General features: G+C 49.9%; 2 protein-coding genes, 1 non-coding gene and 1 pseudogene across 4 annotated transcripts in view; 3 read left to right on the forward strand and 1 right to left on the reverse strand.

The window, feature by feature from the left end:
- Positions 1-941, forward strand: part of Fanci (FA complementation group I) — a 55,143-nt gene extending 54,202 nt beyond the window's left edge. Inside the window, exon 38 of the mRNA XM_051206600.1 lies at positions 289-941. Coding sequence (XP_051062557.1) covers positions 289-360 — 72 coding nt within the window. The 3' untranslated portion in view covers positions 361-941. The remainder of the gene's footprint in view (positions 1-288) is intronic.
- Positions 220-16,951, reverse strand: Polg (DNA polymerase gamma, catalytic subunit). 2 transcript variants are annotated; one of them, XM_051206585.1, is made up of 23 exons: positions 16,784-16,951; positions 15,314-16,081; positions 12,595-12,790; positions 12,243-12,407; positions 12,001-12,147; positions 11,757-11,836; positions 10,990-11,172; positions 10,757-10,905; positions 10,480-10,606; positions 9,477-9,704; positions 8,039-8,159; positions 7,773-7,850; positions 7,363-7,470; positions 6,750-6,910; positions 6,020-6,073; positions 5,807-5,924; positions 5,256-5,391; positions 4,905-5,151; positions 2,930-3,052; positions 2,640-2,808; positions 2,317-2,525; positions 1,164-1,324; positions 220-695 (listed from the first exon to the last, which is right to left on the reverse strand). In XM_051206585.1, the coding sequence occupies exons 2-23, from the start codon at positions 15,919-15,921 to the stop codon at positions 619-621; spliced, it is 3,645 nt and encodes a 1,214-aa protein (XP_051062542.1). In that variant the 5' UTR covers positions 15,922-16,081; positions 16,784-16,951; the 3' UTR covers positions 220-618. The 2 variants fall into 2 exon arrangements, with proteins under 2 accessions (XP_051062542.1, XP_051062543.1); XM_051206586.1 differs by lacking the exon at positions 6,020-6,073.
- A 169-nt stretch (positions 16,952-17,120) lies between these two features.
- Positions 17,121-17,193, forward strand: Trnar-ucg (transfer RNA arginine (anticodon UCG)). The gene has a single exon. It is a non-coding gene; the product is annotated as a tRNA-Arg (tRNA).
- A 5,628-nt stretch (positions 17,194-22,821) lies between these two features.
- LOC127238119 (60S ribosomal protein L15-like) lies at positions 22,822-23,438 on the forward strand (annotated as a pseudogene).
- The last annotated feature ends 260 nt before the right edge of the window (positions 23,439-23,698 follow it).

Consider the following 23,698-nt stretch of genomic DNA (forward strand, 5'->3'; position numbering starts at 1 on the left):
TTGGAAGTGTATATACGATAACCTGCATCGGCTTAGAAAATCGATCCTGGATTCTTTAGGCCATTGAACTCTAGGCCCTAATGTGTATCTCTCCTTGGAAAGGTCATATGAGCACTGTGATGCTTGAGTCCTAGTATTACAAAAGTCCATGGGAGTTAGGATGGAGGTTTCTAAACACCCACCTGGGAGGCACAGAGGAAAGCATGACTGATACAGGAGTTTGGTGTTTGTTTTTATTCCCATCACCTTAGGGCAGGGTTACCAAAGCTTCCACTCCCCCCGTTCTAGGGCACTGCACCAGCACATACAGAGCAGGACAGAGAACCAGCCAAGAAGAAAAGGAAAATATGCCTGAGTTAATGTGACCTGTGGGCATCTGCTTCATTTGTGCCCAACAGTACCCTTGTCATACAGCCTGCACTGATGTTGGCGTCCTGGTTCTAAACCCACCAAACCGTGCCTTCAGTTAGAAGGACTCTTCTGGGCAGGTTCTGCTACAGAAAAATGGCTGCCTAGGCATGCCTTTTTTGCAAAAAGCACATCTGAACGCCTGAGTTTAGGAACCTGCACTACTCCAATGAAGCTCCACAGGAGCAAATACAGAGCCTCCAGATGGAGCTAGGGTCCAGGTTGGCTTCGTTTTTCCAAGGAGCCTTTGGTGAGTTCAATTATCTGGTAAATATCCAGTGCTTCACCTGCAAGACAGTGGGAATCGGTTAGGATGCCTCCAGAAGAACTATGACTGCACTCAAAAATATGAATTTTAAAAAAAGACAGTGGGTGGAACTGTTGAGGATAACTGTCAGGAATGGTGGTTGGTCTTAGCCACATTTTTAATAGAAAACAAGTTTTCTGACCCACTCTGGTATTTTCAGTAAAGATGTATTTTTTCCATGTAAGAATGAATGCACTTTGACTTATTCAATAAATTGTTAAAAATTTCTGGTGTAGTTTTGAAAATTGGTCAGTTATATTGAATACTTGAAATTCTAACATCTTCATTTTATGAACCACTTTCTGCAACAGCTCCCTTCCTTTGTGATTTGAATATCATGTCTGTGTTAGAACATGAGCCCTGTTAAAAGTGGATTTCTTCCAGGGGCTAAGGCTCTAAGCCAGCCACCTCCCATCCTGTGTATATGAGGAACAAAGACTGTGCTCACCCTGGGGAATCCCGTATCTCCTCTGCATCCCAGTTGGGTTAGAAGGGGTTTTACAGTCCATGGTCACTTCCTTCCTGAGGCACTGGTCAATATCTACTGCACTGAAAAAGGCGACTGACTGGGGCAGATCATTCAGACCCAGCTTGTAGGCAAACATGCACCTGAAAGAGACCCGGTGCCCGCTCACAGTCATGCCCTGCTGTGAGTACAGACTCCTCACTCCAGAAGGAGTGACCAGAGATGGATCCCACAGAGCAGGGTTTCTCCCGTGTCAGTCACCCAGTTAGCAAAACCATGACAGTGAAGGCTGTGCTGCCTCCATGTTCAGCCTGATACCTCTGAGACTGAGATACTGAAATACAATTAGGGACTCAACACACTTTTCCAGTTTGGAATACTTTATTGAGACTAAAAAAAATAATAGTAATAATTTCAATTATTGGCCTCAAATATGAAAAATTAATGCTGAATTTTAAACATAACCACCACCCCCCAAGCCCAGAAGAGAGCATGGGTAACAATGTTGAACTGTAAATTTGTTATTTACTGATTTATCAAAATAGATTATGGTTTCCAGATTGGTTCTGAATGACAGATCAACATGAAATAGTAATACTTAACTCATCCATATGAACTAGGATTTTTAGTGTAAGAAAATGCAATTCAACAGGCATGGTGGTATACAACTTTAGTTCCACCACTTGGGGAGGCAAAGGCAGGTGGATCTCTTGAGTTCAAGGCCAGTCTGGTCTATATAGAATTCTGGACAGCAAGGACTACATAAAGACCCTGACTCAAAATACAAAGAAAATGCAAGTCAATAATACACAAAACATGTTTTCTAAGTTGTATTTGTGTTTCCTCATTATGCAGTTTAAATATTTAAGGGAGGAAAAAGAAAAACATCGTACTTTTCTGAGTTGAAATGTCTTCTGTCATTGATTCTACTCATATTACTAGGGGAGCAATAACAACTTCCTTGACTTTGCCACCACCTGAATGATTTAGTGCTGACACATGCTACAACTTCTGAAAAGTTGAAGCCCCTTTTAAGAGTTCCATAAACTTTAAGAAATAAAGGAAAGCTAAGCCAGTCAGTTTTGAGTTGACAACTCAGACCTGCTCAATGGGCCCCAAGACCCAACCAACATACCTGGTCAGGAGGTTGGCGATCTGCAGTGCCAGGGCAGCTCGGTAGCGGTCCTCCTCCCGTACCAGGTAGCGAACCTCATCATGAATGCTAATGCAGAAGCGTCCATTAATGGCAAATTCCTCAAACAGCCACTTCATGGCCACAAGCAGGAGGTGTAAGTAGTCCACAGCAGAGCTCTGTACCACCCAGTTCACACGACTGGTCATGAACTAAGGAAGACAGGCGGACAACGGTAATGGGAGATGCACTTATCAGTTTGCTCTAGTCTGGGGACCATGCCCTCCCGCTTCTCTCCACACTCTAAGGGTGGCAGGGTACCTCACCTCTCCCTGAACAACCGCGGGCTCCAGGGCTCTGCTGATGCAGCAGCCTAGCACTGGGGTACGCGGTGTGTCAGACATGGCAATGCTCTCCAACTTGTTAAACATCTCTGACTCTGTGCCCCCTGTCCACGCTCGCTCAGCAGCCACCTCCCACTTCTTCCAGCGTGACCTGAGGGACAGAAACCATGAGGTCAGGCTCTGTCTGTTAGCATCGTCCAGTGCTAAAAAACTGAAGTGTGTCAGCCTTTTGGGACCAGTCCTGCATCTTGAATACAGAAGAAGGTTCTCACTTCTTTGAAGCTTCTCTCCGGATCTTTCGAAGGTCCTGTAGGGAAATCCAGCCATCCTCTGTCCTGTCCACAGGGAGGTCCAACTGTCTCACCAGCCATTCACCCTCATCTGACAGGCGATACCTATGGGGAATAGCACCATGACATGCCCATTAAGTGTCGCCCTCTGTGGCATTCCCAAACAGCCCCTGGTCACGCTTCTCCCCCAAGGCTAATTCAGCAGGGAAAACAGGTTCAAAGACACTGAATGACTTGCTGGGTTCAACAGCTAGAAAGGGGCACAGAAACTCGGGCTTTTGTGTTCCTAAAGGTCTGGGCTGCTAATAAAGGGCAAATCCCAACACAAGCCATTCCTGGTCATACTGTCCCAGTGCTTGCTTGACACTGAACTGTCCTCCTAGAGAAGCCAAAAACAAGACAGCCAAGCCCAGCTTCTTAACTCCTACTGACCCCGGCTCCTAAGAGTTCCAGAACCAATTCACCTACTGGAAAGAGCATCCCCACAATTTAGGGCTGCAGTTCAAATTGTTGTGATGTTTTCACTTCTACAACTACTGCCCAACCTCCTTTCTCATCACTTTCTCACCACCTGGACACTGCCCACAACATGAACCCTACAAGACACGGTCCACCTGCTCTGAACTGTCAGATCCTGGTTCCAGTACATACAGTCACCACTACACCCTGCATCCGTTACTCAGTTTCAGTCTTTTCTCAGAATGAGTTTGCTGACTACTTGTATCAAGCTGATAAAAAACGACACTAGAGTCATCTGGGAGGAAGGAACCTCAACTGAGAAAATGCTTCCATCACACTGGCCTACAGGAAGTCTGTAGTGTTGTTTTTTGATTAATGAATTATGTGGGAGGGTACAGCCCCTTGTGGGTGGTCCCACCCCAGGCAGATGGTCCCAGAGTATTCAAGGAAAGCCAGTAAAATTAAACTTCCTCCATAGCCTCTGCACCTCAGTCCCTGCCTTGATTTCCCTCAGTGCTGGAGTGGAAACAGAGTTGAGTTGTAAGATGAAATAAACCCTTTCCTCCCCAAACTGCTTTTGGTCATTGTGTTAATCATAGAAATAGAAACCTAACTAAGACAATTTCTACAGTTAATCCGCTATCTAAATGGGAACACTACACAGTATACCGAAACAAACCTGCCAGTGTTGCTACCTCTTCTCTGCACATGAGCCTGCCAGAAAGCATGTGAAGGGCCTGAGCATACAGCATGCAGCGCTGCTGGGGAAAACATCTGAGCAAACTGCAAGGCTTCGCCTGTCAGGACCAGCCTGCACTTGGGTTGTGCATAGCTATTTCTTCAGCTCCTGTCTCCTATATCTGTACACTCTTGTTCCTATAGCCATGAGCATCAGACCCTGTCCTGGCTGGTTTGTGTGTCAACACAAGCTATAATCGTCAGCAGGAGCCTCAGCAGGAGGAAATGCCTCCATGAGACCCAGCTGCAAGGCATTTTCTCAATTAGTGATTGATGGGAGAGGACCCAGATCATGGGGGGGTGAGGGGGCTAATAGTTCTGGGTTATATAAGAAAGCGGGCTGAGTAAGCCTTGTGAAGCCAGTAAGCAGCACCCCTCATGAGCTCCTGCCTCCAGGTTCCTGTCTTCTTTGAGTTCCTGTCCTAACTTTCTTCAGTGACCAATAGCAATGCTATAGTGTAAGCCAAATAAACCCTTTCTTCCCCAACTTGCTTTTTGGTCAAGGTGTTTCATCAAAGCAATAGAAACCCTAACTAAGACCCCTAAGCTACTGCAGATATTACCTAATTATAGCTATGGATGACTACTTGATGACAATATACCCTAAGTACAGCTTTACCCTGTGAGGAAAATCTAACACTATAAAGACAACGTTATCCTGCAGCTAGGTTTAGAGGGGGAGCATTCAAGAGATGGAAAAGAGAGCTTTAAAGCAGGTCCTCAGCCCTGGATGCTAATGTGGTGGGAAAGGGACCCTCACCGGCGGAGGCCCTTCGTGACAGCATACATCTGCTGGGCCTTCTCAGCTGCTTCCTGTCTTGTCAGCCTGTGGTTGAACTGCATCAGTAGGCGCTCAGCAAAGGACTGCCCAGCCCCATAGATACGGCCGTAGTTGAAGACTTTAGCATGCTCCCGGCTGATGCCTACGGTGCTGGCTGTCTTACTGTGCAGATCAGTGCCCCTGCTTTTCCTGCCCTGCAACGTCATCCAGCCAAAGGCCGTGCAGCCTGGAGAACAAGAGAACAGTGAGAAGCTCTGGAACATTTGGCCCAGCCACCTGGACCAATAGTCCTGCTGCCACACCCCTGCCAGAGCCACAGGTCCTGCTTACCATGCATACCAGCAAAGTGAGCATCTCCGAGTACAGCTGCAATCCACAGTTCCTGTGAGTCCACATCAGCACCCACCAGGACATAGCCAGGTGGAGCCTGCACCATGGCTTTCAACTCACTGCCTACTCGGTCAGGCTGTGGGAAAAGCGGGGTCAGGCCCTCCTAGAAGCCCAAGGCAACTGCTACCCTGGATTGCTAGGCCTAGGGCTGGCTGACAGCATTGATCCAGACTGTGTGCAGAGATGGCCTGTCAATAGCAGGCTAGAAAATGAAAAAACCCTATGAAACTATGCCAGCACCCCAACTTGGCTCATCTAAACTCCATGCTAGCTGTGGCCACTATGCCTAGCACTGCTGAGCCAGCAGCAGGCACCTAAAACACATTTGCTAATAGAATGAATGACATGAACTCAGACTTGAATCAGAGCCCTGTGCAACCCAGACTTTAGTTTCCTTCTCCTGTCCCTTACTAAATCTCCAAAGGCTATGAGGTAGTTTTCTGAGACCTAAGAGACAAAGAACAGAAGTCAGGAACAGAGGAAACATGTACCCGAGCATTGCTGGCAGTGAGCCATGTGGGCTCCACAGCTCGGCGGGTAATGGTGCCAGCAGTCACCACCTGGGGCAGGATGGCCCCATAGCGGCCTTCCTCATCGAAGTTAGGGTGCCTGGGATGGAGAAGCAGAGTTGTGTCAGCAGCTTGCTCTAGCCCCAAGACCCACCCTACTGAGTTCTCTCCCCACAACCACTCAGTAGGCCATACCTGGTCACAGCACGGGGCAGGGCTGACCTGGGGAGCCATACCACCATCTGGGAGCTAGAGGACAAGAAGGCTGAAGCTCAGCACAGCCATGACAAACAGAATCCACCTCAGTATGCTGTCACCAGCATTTGTACCTGATCAGCTTTAGGGATACTGTGTCCCCTTGAGGCCTGGCATCAACTCTCCTCACTAACCTTACTAACTCAGTCAAAGCCTGGACCTACAGGAGGATCTGGGCTCACAGAAGAATCTAGGAATGGTCAGCTTCGAAGGCATCTTCTGATTCTTCCTCAGCTAGCACTACCTTCCTGCAATCAGGGCAGACTACCACCCCTTCCCAAAGGGCTGTACCCACAGCCATCTGCAAACGACCTCTGAGATGAAAGATTCAGCTCTCAATCCCTAATACAGGTTATAGATAATCAGCCCTCTAAGGTCTTCATTGACAACCCATGGCTCCAGCAGTAAAGCTAGGGGATTTAACAGGAGCTGGGGAGAGCTATCAAATTCCCACTTTACATAAACAGAGAAACTGAAGTTGGTGCAAGAGAAGCATGTCCAAGGTCCATGTCACCTGACTAACAGCTAAGCCTCTGAACTATGGCTAGGTTAGCCCTCTGCAGTAACCCAGGCAATATCAGAGTAGAATGGGAGGAAAGGAAGCTTGGGGCTGGAGACACCTGACCAGCCATACAGACTGGTGGCCTCCTGCTACCCCACTTTGGCCTACCTGATACGTTTATTAGCATTCCTCCAAAAAGAAATCATTTTATTTATTTCCAGGGCACGGGGTCCACTGGCACCTCCTGGGCCAGCCTGCAGGGTGCCATCCTCCATCTTGGGCAGGAAGTCTTTAGCAAAAGGACTTCCCACATTGTAGTTGTTACCATCCTATAGAGGACAAAGAAAGCAGGGGCTGGAGACAGGTGGCAGACCACCAGGTAGGGAACTGACATAACACTAGGCCTTCTCCCAAGACAATCTAGAACCTCCAGAAACTGGGGCAATTCCCACATTGGTATCTTACACATACGTGTGCGCGCATACACACACACACACACACACACACACACACACACACACACACACGGTCACACATACTAAAATAATCAGACGAAGGCAGTATCAACAGCCAATAGAAGCTACCAGGTGACTGACACTCGATATATCATGTCCATGTCAATTAATCCCACCAGGATGCCTCTCCATTAGATTATCAAAAGGAAACCAAAAGCATGAGAGATGAAACTTGCCCAGTCATACTCCTGCTCCATTACTACTGCCAACCCCACACAAGCAGTCTCCTGGTCTGCATAAAGGCAGCATACAAACAGAACATGTACCTTGTGAGGCAGCTTGAAGAACCAGCAACCAGGGATATCCACATCATTATAAGGTCCATTGCCATGGTGGTAAGAGGGCTGGCTGGTTTGGGGGACACAAGCAGCAGGCTGTGGGGGCCACACACCCAGATCAGGCCCTGCTCCAGCACCTGCATTCAGCAAGGGCCAGGGGGTAGGGGGATGGGAAAAGGGCCTGAAACTGAGTAGGCAAACTGGAAAGTGAAAGGAAGGCATGAAGTCATAGGTTTCCCTCCTTGGTCTCCCTGCACCTACAGGACCAGAGGGGAGCAGGGCAGCATCTCCAAACACCCCAAGACCTAGTGAATTCTGGTGGAAAAGAACTTTATGAGCAAGAGGAGGTCCCTGTCACCTACTACCACCTAGAGAATCCAAGCAGGTGTCTTGCTCACCAGAGATAGGGGTTGGCCCAGCAATGAATTCTCCATCTTGGCCTCAGCTTCCACATCTAAGCAGCCTAATTCTTCTGCCTGAATGGGCCCGGGAATCAGGTGAGAGAGGCAGGTAGCTGTAGGCCTGAATCTACCAGCCCTTCCCTCAAGAGAACTCAGACCAGTCCAGTCTAAAATGAGCAACCAGTGGCAGCTCCCACTCAAAAGATGCCGCATTACCCTAGGAAAGAAGACCCTCATCCAACAGGCTCAGAGCACGTCCTCACCGTTTGCCACATGGAACTATTGTCGGTGACTAAGAACTCCTCAGCCACCTCCGTTTCCTGGGTCTTCAACTGCTGCTTCCCCTGTTCAAGACAGTGCTTTTTGTACAGGTCCTCGATGGCTCTGGGCAGAGAAAATAACAGCTGATTACTGGATGCCTGTTCAGGCCATGGAGCTTGCTGGAGTGTTCTATGGGTCTCTTTCTTTAGATCTCACACTAGCTCTAAAGGAGACAGCCATTTCCCCGCATTTTAAATACAACGACCAACCCTTTTGGACTTAGCACACTGGTTACAGATTGGGATGTGATAACTGGTCTGACTCAAATCCAAGCTCCTCTATGCTTGAGAGTTCTGGGAGCAAAGCAGGAGGGGAAATCAAGACTGAAGGCTACACTGCAGAGCTGGCTCCTGTTCACTCACCCACGTGTGGGCTCAGCCCCTCCCATCAGGAAGCCTGACAAGTGACTCCAGCTGTCCTGTGGAGCCAGGACTCTAGGCCATTTTAAATACCTTGACCTCTCCATAACACCTGCCTGTCCAAAGTTCAGGGTTAGGGTCTCAAACACATCAACCAGCTTCTCTAGGCCTTTATCAACTATAAATGTGGATACCAGGCCTAGTAAGAAAGACACTTGCCTCCTGTACATGAGGACAGAGTTCACTCTCCAGCACCATAAAGTTAAAAATTTAAAAATAGAGAAACAAACAAACAGAGCAAGCCAGGTACAGTGGCACACACCTATAATTACAGTAGTTGAAAAGCAGGCTCAGTGGTTAAGAGCACTCTTAACCTGCTGCTCTTCCAAAGGACACAGGTTTGGTTCCTAACAACCACATGGTGGTTCATGACCATCCACAGCTCCAATTCCAAGGGATAGGACACCCTTTTCTGCCATATATATATGTGGCACACATACCAAACAGTTATATAAGTAAAAATAAAAACAATAACAGTTATTTAAAAAGAGAAAAGCAGAGGCAAGATTGCCTTGAGACTGAGGCCAGCCTAGGCTACATAGTGAATTCCAGGCTAGCCTGGGCTTCAGAGTGAAACCGTCTTAAAAACGAACAGATAAATAAAATAAGAAATGCATAAAAGTAAAAATCTTTTCTCATGGAGCTGCTTATGTTCCAAGTGAGATTTGCACTGCAAAATGCCCAGTCACGGTGTCTGGCACATCATCAGCACTCAAATCCCACACAAGGGAAGCAGGGAACCTCCCCTCCCAGGCCACGTCCAAAACCCTCCCTTTGTGCTGCTGTGAGAGCAGCGATGCTCCTGAGCGCTGGCTGCAAGGCTCTGGTCAGGGGGGCAGGTAACCCATGGGAAAGAGAGCTAGAACCCAGACAACTGGACCACAGCTCCCCCCACCTTGGTTATTCTAGTAAAGGAAGGGATGCAGTCCCTTCCTCCTTGGAGCCAGAACCTGAATCTCACCTATAGGGGCAGGCTAGCCCAGCTGACTCCACAGTGGGGCTCACTGGCAGATTATCCCGCCGTCCAGGCACCAGGTAGCCCCAACCATGAGTGTCTGAGTAGTGCAGAGGAAAGCCATCCCAGGTCAGTGCCATGAGCTTAGGAGTGACCCGCATTTGCAGGCTGAGGAGGCTGGGGCCAGGAGTCCATGCGGGGTCATCGAACCGAGGGCAGAGCTTCCGGTACCACCTATTCCCCCAACAGCGGGGGGGGGGGGGGGGGGGGGGGATATCACACTGAAGAGTAAGGAAGGGTCTCTCTCTCATAATGTACCCAACCCACCTTCCAAGACCTCCAGGCTTTCTGGTGACTCAGCCAAGAATCAGTAGTCCTGTCCTTTGGGGGGCTTTGGACCTATCTGGTATGTCCTAGACTTATTAAGTTATCTCAGAAGGCAATCCCATGCGTCTCACTGGCAAAGCTCCTTTCCAGGCTCAAGCAGCCTCTAAGTGGAAGAAAGATCTTCCTTCCTATCCACAAGAACCCCCACTGTTGTAGAGACACTGACTGTCTAGTACCATGAGGCTATAGCACTGGTCACTATGGCTGCCCTTTTTCTCAGCTCTGCCTCTAAGACTCCAATGAAGGGTAACTCCTCAAGGAAACTGCCTCTTATTTCCACAGGCACAACAGAACTGCCTTTAAACTGTACGCTCTTAAGTCTCATTACAGGTCAGCTGCACTGGCTAGTCTGCACACCAGCTGCCCCTAGAAGGGAGATGAGTGCCATGTGTGCCCCTACAGCTACCACAGGTAGCATCCATAGAACAGGGGCTCAATGCATTGTGTGTGCTGAATGTGTTCAGAAAGCCGCTGGGGTCAGAGTTAACACAACTGAGCAGAGATGGAAGGTAGAATGAATGCACACCAACCAAGGCCCAAGACCTTGCAGAGGCCCACACAAGGAGTGCCCAGAGGGTCACACAAGACAGCCACCCTGGACGCTAGAGAGAACCATTCTTACCCAGGGTGTCCAGGAAGGTGCTGGGGTCGCTTAGGCAGGCGGTCTATGCTGTTCTTTAGTTGTTGTAAACGGGTGCGGGCTGCTACATCTTGCTGAAGCTCCTCCTCCTCGCTGGGTGGTCCAGGATCTGTGCCAGAGTCAGGAGGTTAGGACCAGAAGGGACTCACAGGTCTGAAGGACTATAGCAACCTCTTCCGAGGAACCCCCCTACCCCCACTCCAGGTCCTAGGACTGTCCAGAGATCACCCTGTCCCACCTCCCACCTTAAGCTTCCCACCTTCCTGGTCCATGGGCTCCCCAAAGGGCCCAGCTCCCTCGATGGGCAGCTTGCTGGCTGAAGCTAGCTTCTTCACCTTCTTTGTCTTTTTCTGCTTAAACTCCTGCAAATCCCACTCTAGGTCCCAGAGCCAAGGGTCGTCTTTGTACCTGCAGAGCCAGTCCAACAGGTGAGGGTTAAGGCTGAGCTAAAAATCCAGGCCTCCTACCTGCCTTGTCCCAGGACTTGACTACCTCTCTCCTGAGAGCAGCTGGCAGGCATCATTAGCCAGATCCATCAGCGACTTCTTCATCTCCCACTGGAGCTCCTCATATGTGCTCTGTGCCTCTGTCAGGTAGCGCTCCCAGTTTTGGTTGACAGGCAGGTAGGAGACACCCATCTCCAGCATGCCAGCCAGAGTCACTGGATGGGGGCACCTTAAGGACAGATACCAAGGGCCACCATAAATGACAACAGGAGAACAAGGCATGACCCAATCCCTAAGACAATTTGACAAGTTCAAGCCAACCAGCTTGTAGCACAGCTCTAAAACCAGACAGGCTTGAACCTAGCTTTACTCCACATTGCCCTGCACTGGTCACCTGACTCCTCTGGGCCTCAGTTCCTTTACCTGTAACTGGGCATATGAAAATGATGGGGGGGGGGGGAAAGAATGAGGGCCACTGAGTGACAAGTCAGTGCCATGCACTGTGCTAACAATCCCATACAGGGCAATGACTGCCTATGCATGGACCTCACAACCAGGAATATGGTAGATCCGTATATTTGTTGGTGAAAACACTGAGACCCACAGAAACCAAGGTTTGAACCTTGGGTGAGTAACAATCATCACTGACTCCAGAAACCCAGAGTCCACGTGGATACACTGAACAGAGGGGCTCCATTCTTTCAGCCTACAAAAGCTAGTGAGCAGCCTGAGGAAGAATCAGCCCCACTGATTACAATGGGATTGGTGCCAGGACCTAGCCACACCCAAGGACTTCACCTGGCTCCCTCTCACCTCTCCAAGAAGAGTGGCAGCTGCTGCTGGAAAACCTCATAGGTGGCCCACACATCACGGGCACAGTACTGCATCAGATCCTAGCACAAGGTGACAGGAACTTGTTGGCAGGGTGGGGTGATTAGGGACAAGTACCTACTGCCACTGCCACATCTCAGGGGCAGACCCAACAGCTGTACCTCCCCAAGTTCAGTTGCAGGTCACTCACAGCCCGTGTATCTGGAGCTCTGTGCCAACACCATACCTGAAAGTTCTCCCGGATATCTCTCATGCTGCCCTTGATGAACAGTTCCCGAGGCTCCTTCTCTAAGGGAGGTCCTCCCACATAAAGGCTATGCACATCTGCAAGATTATTGGCACTGCTGATGTTCATCCAGTCCCAAGATGAAATCTGATAAACCAAAGGGGGATCAGCTTGGTCTTAAGCCCAACAGACAGTGGCAGGGTTCTGGGTATACCTCTCCGGGCAGTCCCAAGCACTCTCACCTCTGGACGATTGGCTTTCCTCTGGGGCCTCTGACCTTGATCTGTGGGGGGCCGGATCTTCTGCTTGCCCTGCTTGGTTGCCATCCACAGACTGCGCTGGAAGCTGCTCAGCCCTGAGATGGCCATGTGCATGCTCATAGTGTCCAGAAAGCGCATTCGGGAGCCCTGAAGAAAGGGCAGGAGAGGAGAGGCTGCAACAGAGGGGCTAGCTGACTGTAACTCCTGTTTCAGCTAACACCCATTACAAAAACAGCAATGCACATAAAAATAAAATACAAAAATAGAAAGAAAAGAATATGCTTTCCTTAGCAAAGGAGACCAGGTCCAAAGCCTGCCATTCCAGCAGCCTCACCTGAATTAGGTACTGTTCCCTGATATGGGCTCGGTCAAAGGAAACATTGTGCCCCACAACCAGCTGTTCCTGCCAATCCTGCTGGGTGGAGCTGCTGACACCAGCAGAGACATCTAAGGGGATCAGGTCAGCCAGCAATAGCTGGCTGGTCCAGGAGTAACGCTCTTCCACCAGCCGCCGGCTGCACCAGGAATACCTGAAGGAGATGAGAGGCAGGCAGGTTTACCATGAAGGAATAGACTTCCGTTCCACACCACCCACTGCATGCCAGGTCCCCAAGGGGTGCTACTCACTCGCACAAGTCAGGTAATCATTGGGAAGAGAAATCATAAAGCTTCTTTACTATCTAACTCCCACAGGTTAACAAGGAGCTAAATGCAACGGTAGTGGGTGCCATGTGCAGGAAGGTGTGCAGGCCTCGTGCTGACTGAGTCTGTAGCTAGCTCTGAGGCCTCTATGGATATGACCAACCCCTTAGGCCTTTAAGCACAAAACAGCTAGTGTCCCAAGTGCTAATAAAGGAGAGAGTTGGTAAAACAACCCAAAATAGAGAATTTTTTAATTGAAAATGGGGGGGAAAAAAACAAACAAATGACAAATGCTGCATACACATATAGGGTGAATCGTCTGAGGGCTGCAGAGATTCTCAGTTAAAAAACAAACCATGCACCTTCCAGGAGCAGCCACCCCAGTGAGATGCCACAGCGCACACCATGATGAGAGAATGTATATGTACATGTGCAGAGTAGGTGTGGAAGACACAGAATGAGTGTTGTTTGTGAGGGGCTGACACTGACTCCAGATCCCAAGGCAAAGTGAGGAGAAGGGCCACTAACAAAAAGCCTGCTACCAGCCACACACCGTTCCAAAGGACTGAGGCCATATAGTAGACAATACAGCTCTGACGGTGCTCCCTGCAGCCTTTGGGGAAGATGGGCATGATCTGCCTCAAGTTCCAACTGCAAAACTAGCTGCTTTCAACCTGGCAAACTCTGGAGCATACTCCATGGTGGGACTGCACAAGGCATTCAAGCTGGAATCCTTCCTCTTTTACCCCGTTTGGTCAAAGCCCTTTGAAACAACAGAAGCAAGGGCTCAAGAATGCTGACTACTTGAAAGCTATGAAGATGACAAGGACTTCAGTTAACGAAGGCCACACTAGTGTCTAGACACGGGCCTGCTGCTGTCAGGGAAGCCATCTTAACAAACAAACAAACAAAAAGCTGGGGGGGAGGGGTGCAACGCAGCAAAATTAAGATGAGCCATCAATACTAAAGTTCTCCTTGGACTCTCAAATGCCAAGGCCTGGGTGGTTACCCTTCAGGCAGATGACTGACCAAAGCCCTTAACCAAAAAAGCCTTTGGGAAACTACCTTATGAGAAACACAGCTGTCCAGGCTTCATTCCAACTCCTGCAAGCTGTGAGTTGGTCAGGTTTTTTTATACAACCGTGTAGCAGAGCATGCCAGGTTAAACATGGACCGCTATTCAGGTACCATCTACAACCGCAACAGACTACTAGGAGAAAGATCTTTGCGTAAACTTAGGCCTCAGCACTGGCTTCTGCCAGCAGACAAACTAAGCAATGCCCCAGTACCACTGGCAAAATGGAATGAGAATGAAGGCAGAATGAGAAGGAAAAAAGAAGTGAAGAAGGCAGAAGAAAAGGGGACTTGACTCGTCCAAAAATGACCAGCTGTCCAAAAATCTCACTGTCACTGGTTTCCTTCCAGCCACCGAAGCCTACTTTATCTACTTTTTCAATTGATGGCTGGTATTCCCCTTGACTCTGGCCATCGAGTTACATAAGCACCATGGTTCTTATCACAACTTCAGCTAAATCAATGCAAAGTCATCTAGATTTGCTCTTTTCAGCCATTAATGCCTACCTTATCTATTTAGCCATGCTTTCACCATTTTCAACTGCATATATAACATTTCGCAGCTTTCTTTACAAAGATGTAGCTTCCAATAGGAATAAAGAAACTGCCAACTTTTTTTTTGCTGGCCATGCCTGAAAGCATTAAGGTTGTAAATAGTATTTTAATCCTGGAATGAAGAATACAAAAGGGGGGAGAAACAGTACTGCCATCATTGCTTGAAAAAGAAACTTGGGTAGCACTTAGAAAGTTATTTAAAAGAAAAGAGAGAGACTGGATATACCTGTTTGGAACCAAAAACGTCTACTTGATAAGGAAGTAATAGTTTCCAGCCGGGGGCGGTCAAGACAGGCCACCTCCAGGGCCATTTGGAAAAGGCTGAGGATCTGGTCTGGCATTTATGGAAGACACTGGGGACGCTGAGTATTTTAAACTGCGTAGGACAATCCCACCGAGAACATCTGCCTGTCCAAAATAACCATCAGCATTCCCAAAGCCAAACACTTTTCAGACTGACTTCTCACAAAAGTTCCTAGGGGCCAGGGGTCGAGGCACAAACTCATGGTTGCCTTAATTGGTCTCTCAGTCTGTCTCAAATACAACACTGTGATTCTCTGCATGGCCCCTGACATTCGCTTGGGTGTTGTCTAGAGAGCCTGTGTGTATCTTTCCACCACAGTGAGCCCCACAAAAGCAGGATTAAGCGGGTTTAGTTCACCACACCAGCAGTCCTTAAATGAGCACACAGCAGGAACTCAGAAACTGTTCACCGTACCAAACCATTTAGCTGGGCCCCCTACAAATAAATGGTAGCTCCCTGTTCCTAACCCTTCACTTACCAGGCCAAGGGGGATATGGCCACCGCCAAGGTGGGGCAGGTTCCCTCTGCCATGCAGACCTCCACGTCGAACACCAGGGCCCGCTCCTCGGGGATGGCCACGGGTTCGGCCTCCCCCTCGGGGCCGTACCGGGTCCAGCCCTCCGCCCAGGCCCAGCTCTCGGGCTGGGGCGGCAATTGGGCCTCCAATAACGAGGCGGCCGCCTCCAAGTAAGGGAGGCTCTGCTTCTGGGCCAGGAGGCGGAAGTGCTGGTCCAGGTTGCCCCCTAAGAGCCGGGGCAGGCTCAGCTGCACGTCTGGCAAGGGCGTGGCCGGCTGCCCCCAGAACCCGTGCTTCTGCAGGTGCTTGATGCTGCGCCGCACCGCGGCCTCGTCGGGCCTCTCCCCTCCGCACCCGAAGATTTGCTCGTGCAGCCCTCTCGAGAGCATCTGGATGAGCAGGGGGTTGAGCCGCAGCTGCCCGTCCTCCGAAGAGGGCGTTTGCGACTGCAGCTGCCCGTCGCTGGGGACGGGGCCGAGGACGGAGCTGGAGACCCTGCGTCCTGTTGCTGGAGCTGGCCCTGAGCTGATCCTGCTGGTCGCCACCTTCTTCCAAAGCAGGCGGCTCATGGTTGGTGCAGGGAGCCCCCCGCTGTGAGTCGGGACACCCGGCCTTGGGCTCCAGCTTGACTGCTTTTACTGGCCAAAAGACTCAGAGAGAGAATCGTTCCCTCTCTGTGTTCCTGTCAGTGAAATGGGTCTCAGCATGCCTGCCCTCCTCACACCAATCCTAAAGGAGATAGACGATAAAGTGTTATTACACGTGCCTCGTACAAATAGCTTATCCCTCATGAAACATTCGCTGCGTGCCAAGCATTTTCTCCACTTGGTCTTAGCCAAAAAGCCATCAGACTGGTGTGGGTACACTGCTGTCATGCCTCCAACCTTAGGAAATGGCACTGCCCCTCCTAGGAAAGAGCCACACGGGCTCATTCGTGAACTCGGGGTAGCTGTGGGGATGCTGGAAGAGGGAGACGCGGACCAGCGTTCCGGCTCTCCAACTGCGTGACCTTGGGCAAGCTCATTAGGCCCCAACCTCCTCCTCTGTAAAATAGGGTTAAGGTCTCTGCGAGCCACGGGGCCAGGCTGGGAGTGACCGAGGGCGCGCTCGCTGCGCGGCCCTGACTCCAGCTGGCAGGCGCTCGGCAGACAGCAGCTGCCACTACCAATCCGCCCGCAGCCCAGGGCCTAACGCCCGGTTTCGAACCCGCCGGCTGGGCCACAGCCCCCGGGGTGCCCACCCACAGCCGGGCTGGCCCAGGGCGCCGGCGGCCATGCCCGCGCGCCGGGACACCGGGTAGTCGTTGCAGCCGCCGCCGGCGCGGCGCGCCTTGGGGCCGGCCGCCGCCCTGCCCCGGGCCGCGTCCCCTGGCTGGACAGGGAGCAGCCGCGCCTCCGCGCCCGGCCTCCCGCTGCCGAGCCCGCCGGAAACCTCGATCCGCTCCGCGCTTCCCGTCCCGCCGCAGCCCTAGCGACGACGCGGCGTCCGCTCCGAGCGGCCCACGCAGCCTCCGGGTGGCGTGTGGCCTCGCCAGCAGCCGCAACTTCCCGTGTGCGCGAGCCAGGTCCCGCCGCTACCCCCAGGCGGGCGGGACCCTCCCGGGTGTCCAATAGGAGCGCCGCCAATGGAGACGCCCGCCCGCGGGGGTGGGAGACGGACTTCCGGGTGGGCTCCAGTCCCCCCTCCGCCCGGAGAGGATGGATCGGGCTGAAGCGAGCCTGCGGGCGTCTTGACGCTTTAAGCTAAGTAAAGGTAACCCGCTGCCGTTGGCCGCGTGGCCTAATGGATAAGGCGTCTGACTTCGGATCAGAAGATTGCAGGTTCGAGTCCTGCCGCGGTCGAGGGTATTTGATAACATTTTACCCATCCATTTTTCCCACGTTGGAAATGAAGCCAAGTGACTGCAGTGGTCATAACCAACTTCTACCATACTGTAAAATCTGGGAAGTCTGCATCTGAACAAACAACCGCCAGTGCCGGGTACATTTCGAGAATGTGACAGCGGTGGAGATCCCTGATCCCTGACCGAGTGGAGAGTGGAATGGAGCACGTGTATTCCGAAGCCCGGGCTACCTCCAATCCCGGCCCTGATGATTGGTGTCGTTGAGCTCTATTGAGTGTTCCCGCCGCGAGCACAGGTGCCGCGCATCCCTCCCCGGGACCCGCCAATCTCCGCGTCCAGCGCCTGTTGTTCCAGGTGTTTCTGCTCCCACCTCTCAGTGGTCGGTCAGCGGCAAAGGGTCGCGCGAATGCGGCCTGCGTGAACAACGGGAGAACTGGGGATTCGAGTCAAGAGCCCCACACGAGGAAAGGGAGGATCAAAGCTGTTACAGACAGCCTAGGGGTCACGCACAGCTGATCAGGGAAAAGTTCGGGCCTCGCTGAAAGGCAGCCCCAGCTTCCCGCCCGTGCAGTGGTCAGCACGCTGAGGAAGGGTCAGGACAAAGGGTCTTCGACTTTTTTCAGGAGTCGCGGCTGACACGGCAACTCTGCCTGCTCTCCCGTCACCACAGGGGCAGGGAGAAGTCTTGGCCAACACTCTTGCTTAGACCCTTTCTCATTTCTCCTTTTCTCTTCAGTTTCTTTTCTTTCCTTTCTTTTTTCTTCATTATTATTAATGTTGTTGTTTTCTAAATGATGAGGTTTCACACTGTATGCAGCCTAATCTGGCTTGGAACTTACTTCGTTGCCCTGGCTGCCCTCCTGCCTCGTGCAGGGACAGCAAGTGTCCACCATTTGGTGTACTCTTGCTTTCTGTTTGAGATATTCTTACACATTTTCTAGATGTATTTAATACACACAAAATGGCTTTTTGTTATCAGTTCTAGAGACACACAAATACAATGGACCAGAAAGCCCTTATCCTATGCTCCTTCTTGTTTTTACATAACTTTGCACAGTTGATGTTTCCGTAAAATGACAAAGGAGAGGCTCTTAACCGGGGAGGCCCTGGGCAGGGGTGAAAAACCCTTCATTTTCATTTCATACAGTCTCCTGCTGAAATTATGTGGCTTCATCTGTGAGCTTAGTCAAGCAGCTGCTGTGGCACAGTGGTGATCACAGCCTTTTCATAGCACGTTACACTTGCTTCAGATTTTTCAAGACTTTGCTTACAGCTGTTGGTGCAGAGCCTCAAACAGCAACGGTTCTGCAGAAGTGGCTAGAACCTGTGAGTTAATGGATCAACAAAACACACAGAAGCGTTAGGGTTAGGCAGGAAGCGATGGCCCACATCTTCAATCCCTGCAGAGGCAGACAGATCTCTGAGTGTGAGACCTCAGCCTGGGCTGAGGGGTTAGCAGTACATAAAGAGCATGCCTTGTAAGCATGAGCCTCTATCTCCAACACCTGTAAAAAGCCTGGCGTGGTGGTGGGGGCTGCTGGGGTCCAGAGAGCTGTAGAATCCTGCCACTCTGATCTAATCAGCAAGCTCTGGGTCCCAGGGAAAGGCCTGGTTTCAAAAAGCAAGATAAGCAAGTCCTAAGAAATGACCCCCCTACCCCCACTCTCATCCCCACCCCACCCCAGCACCGGAGATTGACCACATGCACATACCTGTGTACCTTTGACATCTGACCCACACCCACAAAGAAACAAACACTCTTATCAACTGATGGCTGTCTCCAGCCCCAGGAATTTGTGGACTCACCACCCCCTCCAGCCTTCGGCTCCTGCTGTGTGTCTGCTGAGGTGGCTGGGGAATTTTCTGCTCTGTTTGTTTGATTTTGAAGCAGCCTCTCACTGTGCAGCCCTGGCTGGCCTAGAGCTTGCTGTTTAAACCAACCAGTTCACCTCTGGTTCACATCGGCCTATTAGGGTCTGGGAGCCTCTCTAAAATCCACAATAGCACCAACCTCTCGAAGTTATTAAAAGGATTACATGGTTATATGACAGTGTTGGAAGGGATTCAGCAGGAGTCCTGTCTCCACCTCCAGAATGCTACACTACTACCCTGCTTTATGAAGACGAAACCCAGCACTTGGTGTGTGATAGACAAACACTCTAACAACTGAGCCACATGCCCAGCCCTATGTAATAAACAGAGAGCAGCAACGATTTAGCGGATTTTCTTCCTTGGCAGAGGCTGTTTAAGAGGCTTAGGAAACAGGAATCAATATAGTTATGAGAAGTTAGCAGTTGTGAGGGATACAGGAAGAGCAGGCTGGGACATGAAGGCTCCTTGGTCAGTGTGGAATGACACAAAGCCTGCCTGGTGGCCTATTCAGTACGTGCTGGGGAGCAGATCTGAGGACTCCAGGAACAGCCAGTACATACTGCATGGTGACTTAGGGAAGTGCTGTTCTTCCTGGTTTCAAGTTCCACACGGGCTCTCACTGGACTGAGAACTCTGGAGTCAACCAGCCTGGCATGTGCTAATGGTATGCTATGCTTGGCTCCAGGGCTTTCTGGGAGCAGCCTCACTTCACTCCATCTCCTCACCAGTAAGGGGGGGGGGGCAGTCCTCCCTGGGAGCTTCAGCAGCAGCCACCAGGTGACATCAGCCTTCCAACAGGAGCTGGAATGCCTGTGGTCAGCACTGGTCAGTACCGCCAGGCTTTGGTCAGGCTCTGGAATAGAGCTCAGAATGAGAGCGGTGGGGAGCTGGGAGGTCTCAAAACAGAGAGCAAGAATGTGCTCCCAGCCTTGGGCTGTAAAGGCAGGAGGATCAGAGATTTTTCAAAGTCATCCACTACCACAGAATGGATTCAAAGCCCACCCGAGATACACCAGACAAAAAAAGAATAACAAAAGAAAAGTGTATGCATGATAAGTAAAAGGGAATTTCCAATCTGTGAGAGATATTTATCAAATTCTTTTTTAAAAAATACTGGCCAAAGTACATTGTATACATGTATTAATACCATTGTTTTATGTCATTAATATACATTAGTTCTTAAGAGAGAAAATACATGTATCATAGATGTTTCCAGCATCCCAAATTATTGGAGAGCTAAGGTAAATGATAAGGGTTATTCAACGGGGGGAGGGGGGACATTCTGAAAAAAATGTGACAATCTATGCCCAGCCCTGTCTCTTCTGGGTGCAAAGTACCTCAGTGACATTTAACTGATAACAAAAAAAAAAAAAAAAAAAAAAAAAAAAAAGGAAGGAAGGAAAAATAAAAAGATGCTAGGGCTCTTTCACCAGTAACAGAATTCCCAGCTCAACCTGGGCTACAAGAGACCCTGTCCCAAATCCATTCTTTGGCTGGGCATGGTGACACACACCTTTAGTCCCAGCTTGGGAGGCAGAGGCAGAGGCAGGCAGACATCTGTGAGTTTGAGTTAGCCTGGTCTACATAGTGAGTTCCAGGACAGATGTCGGGGACCACAACAAAATAACTAAAACCTCCTTTCCCCCATACCTTTCCCTCCCCCACAAAAAAGGCATAAATAAACAAACAAACAAATAAATAAATAAAATCCAGGGGCCAACAATATGGCTCAGCAGATAAAGGTGCTTGTTGCCAGTCCTAAAAGTCTGAGTTTGAACCCCAGGATTCATGTGATGGAGAGAAAGAACTACCTCCTGGATGGTCTCCTCTGACCTCCGTAGCTCTGTGCACACACACAAATAAGTTTTAAATTTAAAGAAGGGAATAAGCAGCTGGGAGTGTCGGAGGCAAATGGAGTTCTGTGAGTTCTAGGCCAGCCTGGGCTACATGGTGAGACCCTCTCTCACAAAAGGAAGAAAAACACCAAAAAACAGAAAAAAACCCTCCAGCTTTAATCCACTAACACAAAAGAGGGTGTTCCTGTGGGAAGCAGCCACAATGATGACAGGAAGGGAAATGGTTCACTGGGTGGAGTGTCCTGATCAGCTCAACTTAGTTCATAAATTCCATCCCCAATTCAGAGGACTATCACCCCTTAGCCGTGGCCAGGGACCAGGAAGAGAGTCAACTGGTGATAAGAACAATAAATGTCTCAGTGTGTACGGGTTCCATGGGAGGAAACACACAAATAGTCTCTTGTCCTTGTAAAGCTTCCTTGTCACACAAAGCGTCATCCACTTCCATCGACTGCTTTTACCTGCCCTTAACTACACAGGTGTGATACTAGCAATTACCCTTATGTCATAGGGAACTGATTTTTAAAAATAAGCCTCTCATGCCAATGTCACACAGTAGCTGTCTTCCTCACACAGTAGGCCTCTTCCTCCACAGCCTTCTGCAGAATTTCCCTGTGTGGGACAGTTGCAAAAATAATGATTAGGTCAGCTTTATGCTTCCAGACATCCTGTTTGCCTAGGGAGCTTGCAGGAGTGCCTGGTGTCTTTGTTAGGGACCTAGAGTACCTAACACAGTACCAAGCCCAGGTCTAGGGCTGACTGTACTAGGGTGAGGGGCGCAGTGCACATGTGTCTACAGATACACGTGCCTGTTCCATAGCTACAGGTTGGTGTCTACCTTAGGCTAGATGTGATATTTAATCTCGTCAACTTGAGTGGATCTATGAGCAGCTAGGGAATGTGTCTCTGAGATGCCTGTGAGGTTAGTTCCCAGAAGGATTACCTGAGGGGACACCCTCGCAGCACCATCTAGCTGAAGCCGAGGAGATCCCACAGGGAAGCAGTACTGCTTTTAGCCTGTCTGCCTTCTTCTCTTGCTGGTGAACACATCTACACTGTTGCTCATGCTGCTACCGTCATTCACTGACATCGGAGTCCAGCTTCTTTGGTCTTCTAAAATGGACTAAACACCAGAGGCTCTTCACGACTGCTCCAGGTCCTGAGAACCAGACTGTGAATGCCAGGAACCCAGCCTCATGGATGGAGCGGCTACCACGTTCTCAGCAGACGACCACTATTGGAATACTCAGCCTATATTGAGTAAGCCAATCTAAATTCCCTTTACAATACATTTATTCTATCAGTTCTAATCCTCTGGAAAACCAACTAATCCTCCAGTCAACCATTCATCCAACTGAGCTGCACTGCTGGCCCCATCATCACACAAAATAAATGCAACTACACGTTGCTATATAATTCACAGTACATGGGACTGGAGAGATGGCTCAGTGGTTAGGAACACCGGCTGTTCTTCCAGATAACCTGGACTGGACTTTCAGCACCCATATAGTAGCTCACAACCATCTGTAACTCCAGGCCCAATGTGCCAAATGCACCCTTCTGGCCTCCTTGGGAACCAGGCACTCATGTGGTTCACAGACAAAATGCAGGCAAAACATTCATACACAAAAAAAATGGGTAATTTTCTAATTAAATATATATGTAGCATTTTTAATATGTAACTTAGTTTAACATGTTAAAAATAACAATCCATACAGCTGGCTTGGTTAAACTCAGTGTGCCTGATATGATACAGACAAGAAGAAATCTTAGGTTGGGAGTGAGAAGGATAAGAGAGGGCAGGTGATGTGAGCATGTTATATACACTTATGAAATTGTAGTTTTTAAATGCTGGGAAGACCCTTTCCTGACTGGTGGCAGCCATCAGGTGAGCCAAGATGGGTACATACCAATACATCCAGGAGCTATGAAGAAAGAAGTAGTCCGACATGATGTGCTTTCTTCTGAGGGTCTTCTGCTGGCCATACCACCAGCTCTGTGCTCCTCACAGGGCTCCCCATCCAGCTCAGCCTGATAAAGCATGAAGGCTGAGGCAGAAGGCCAAGCAAGGTAATGTCATATACAAGATTCATGTCTGCTGCAGTGGCCACAAATGCCCAGTTCTTAAGGGAGCAACTTACAGCGAGCCTGCCTACCATGGTGTTAACCAGCTGGTTTGCCTAGAGCCTTCAGTCTGTTACTGAGGAGAGAGCTGGACACTGTTGTGGGGCTTTGAGAGCCCTCAATTCTTACTGGGTTGGTGGAGATTCCACATACACATTTTTTAGTTTATCATCATCGATCCATTCCATGAAACTGTCAGAAGGAATCCTGACACCCAGTGGTTCTCCAAACCAGTATACAAGCACAGAGGGATGCGTGGGCTGGCATCTGCTGGGCACAAGAGCTGTGGCCTTGGAAAGAGCCACAAGTTCTACCACACTTTGGTGGCTCTCCCCACTGCGCACACACAGCCTGGAGAAGGTGCAGTACTCTCCAGCTCCACCACTACTGATAATACACATGATGTTTATAAAACTTGTACCCAATAAGCAATTTAGGACTTTCAACAACAACGAAAGATGCTGGAATAAGGGCTGGAGGGATGGCTCAGAGGTTAAGAGCACTGTCTGTTCTTCCAGAGATCTGAGTTCAAGTCCCAGCAACCACATGGTGGATCACAACCATCCGTAATGAGATCTGGTGCCCTCTTCTGGCGTGCAGATGTTGTATACATAATAAGTAAATAAAATCATTAAAAAAAAAAAAAAAAGA

This window comes from Phodopus roborovskii, unplaced genomic scaffold (assembly GCF_943737965.1).
Source record: "Phodopus roborovskii unplaced genomic scaffold, PHOROB, whole genome shotgun sequence".
In the NCBI taxonomy this organism is placed as follows: Eukaryota; Metazoa; Chordata; class Mammalia; order Rodentia; family Cricetidae; genus Phodopus; species Phodopus roborovskii.

Excerpts from the sequence above, each read along its gene's own strand:
- Polg (XM_051206585.1), bottom strand. The coding sequence starts at position 15,921 with ATGAGCCGCCTGCTTTGGAAGAAGGTGGCGACCAGCAGGATCAGCTCA. Across the intron at positions 6,074-6,749 it reads AATGCTAATAAACGTATCAG|CTCCCAGATGGTGGTATGGC; the intron begins GTAGGCCAAAGT and ends CTTGTCCTCTAG. Across the intron at positions 3,053-4,904 it reads GTCACGAAGGGCCTCCGCCG|GTATCGCCTGTCAGATGAGG; the intron begins GTGAGGGTCCCT and ends TATTCCCCATAG.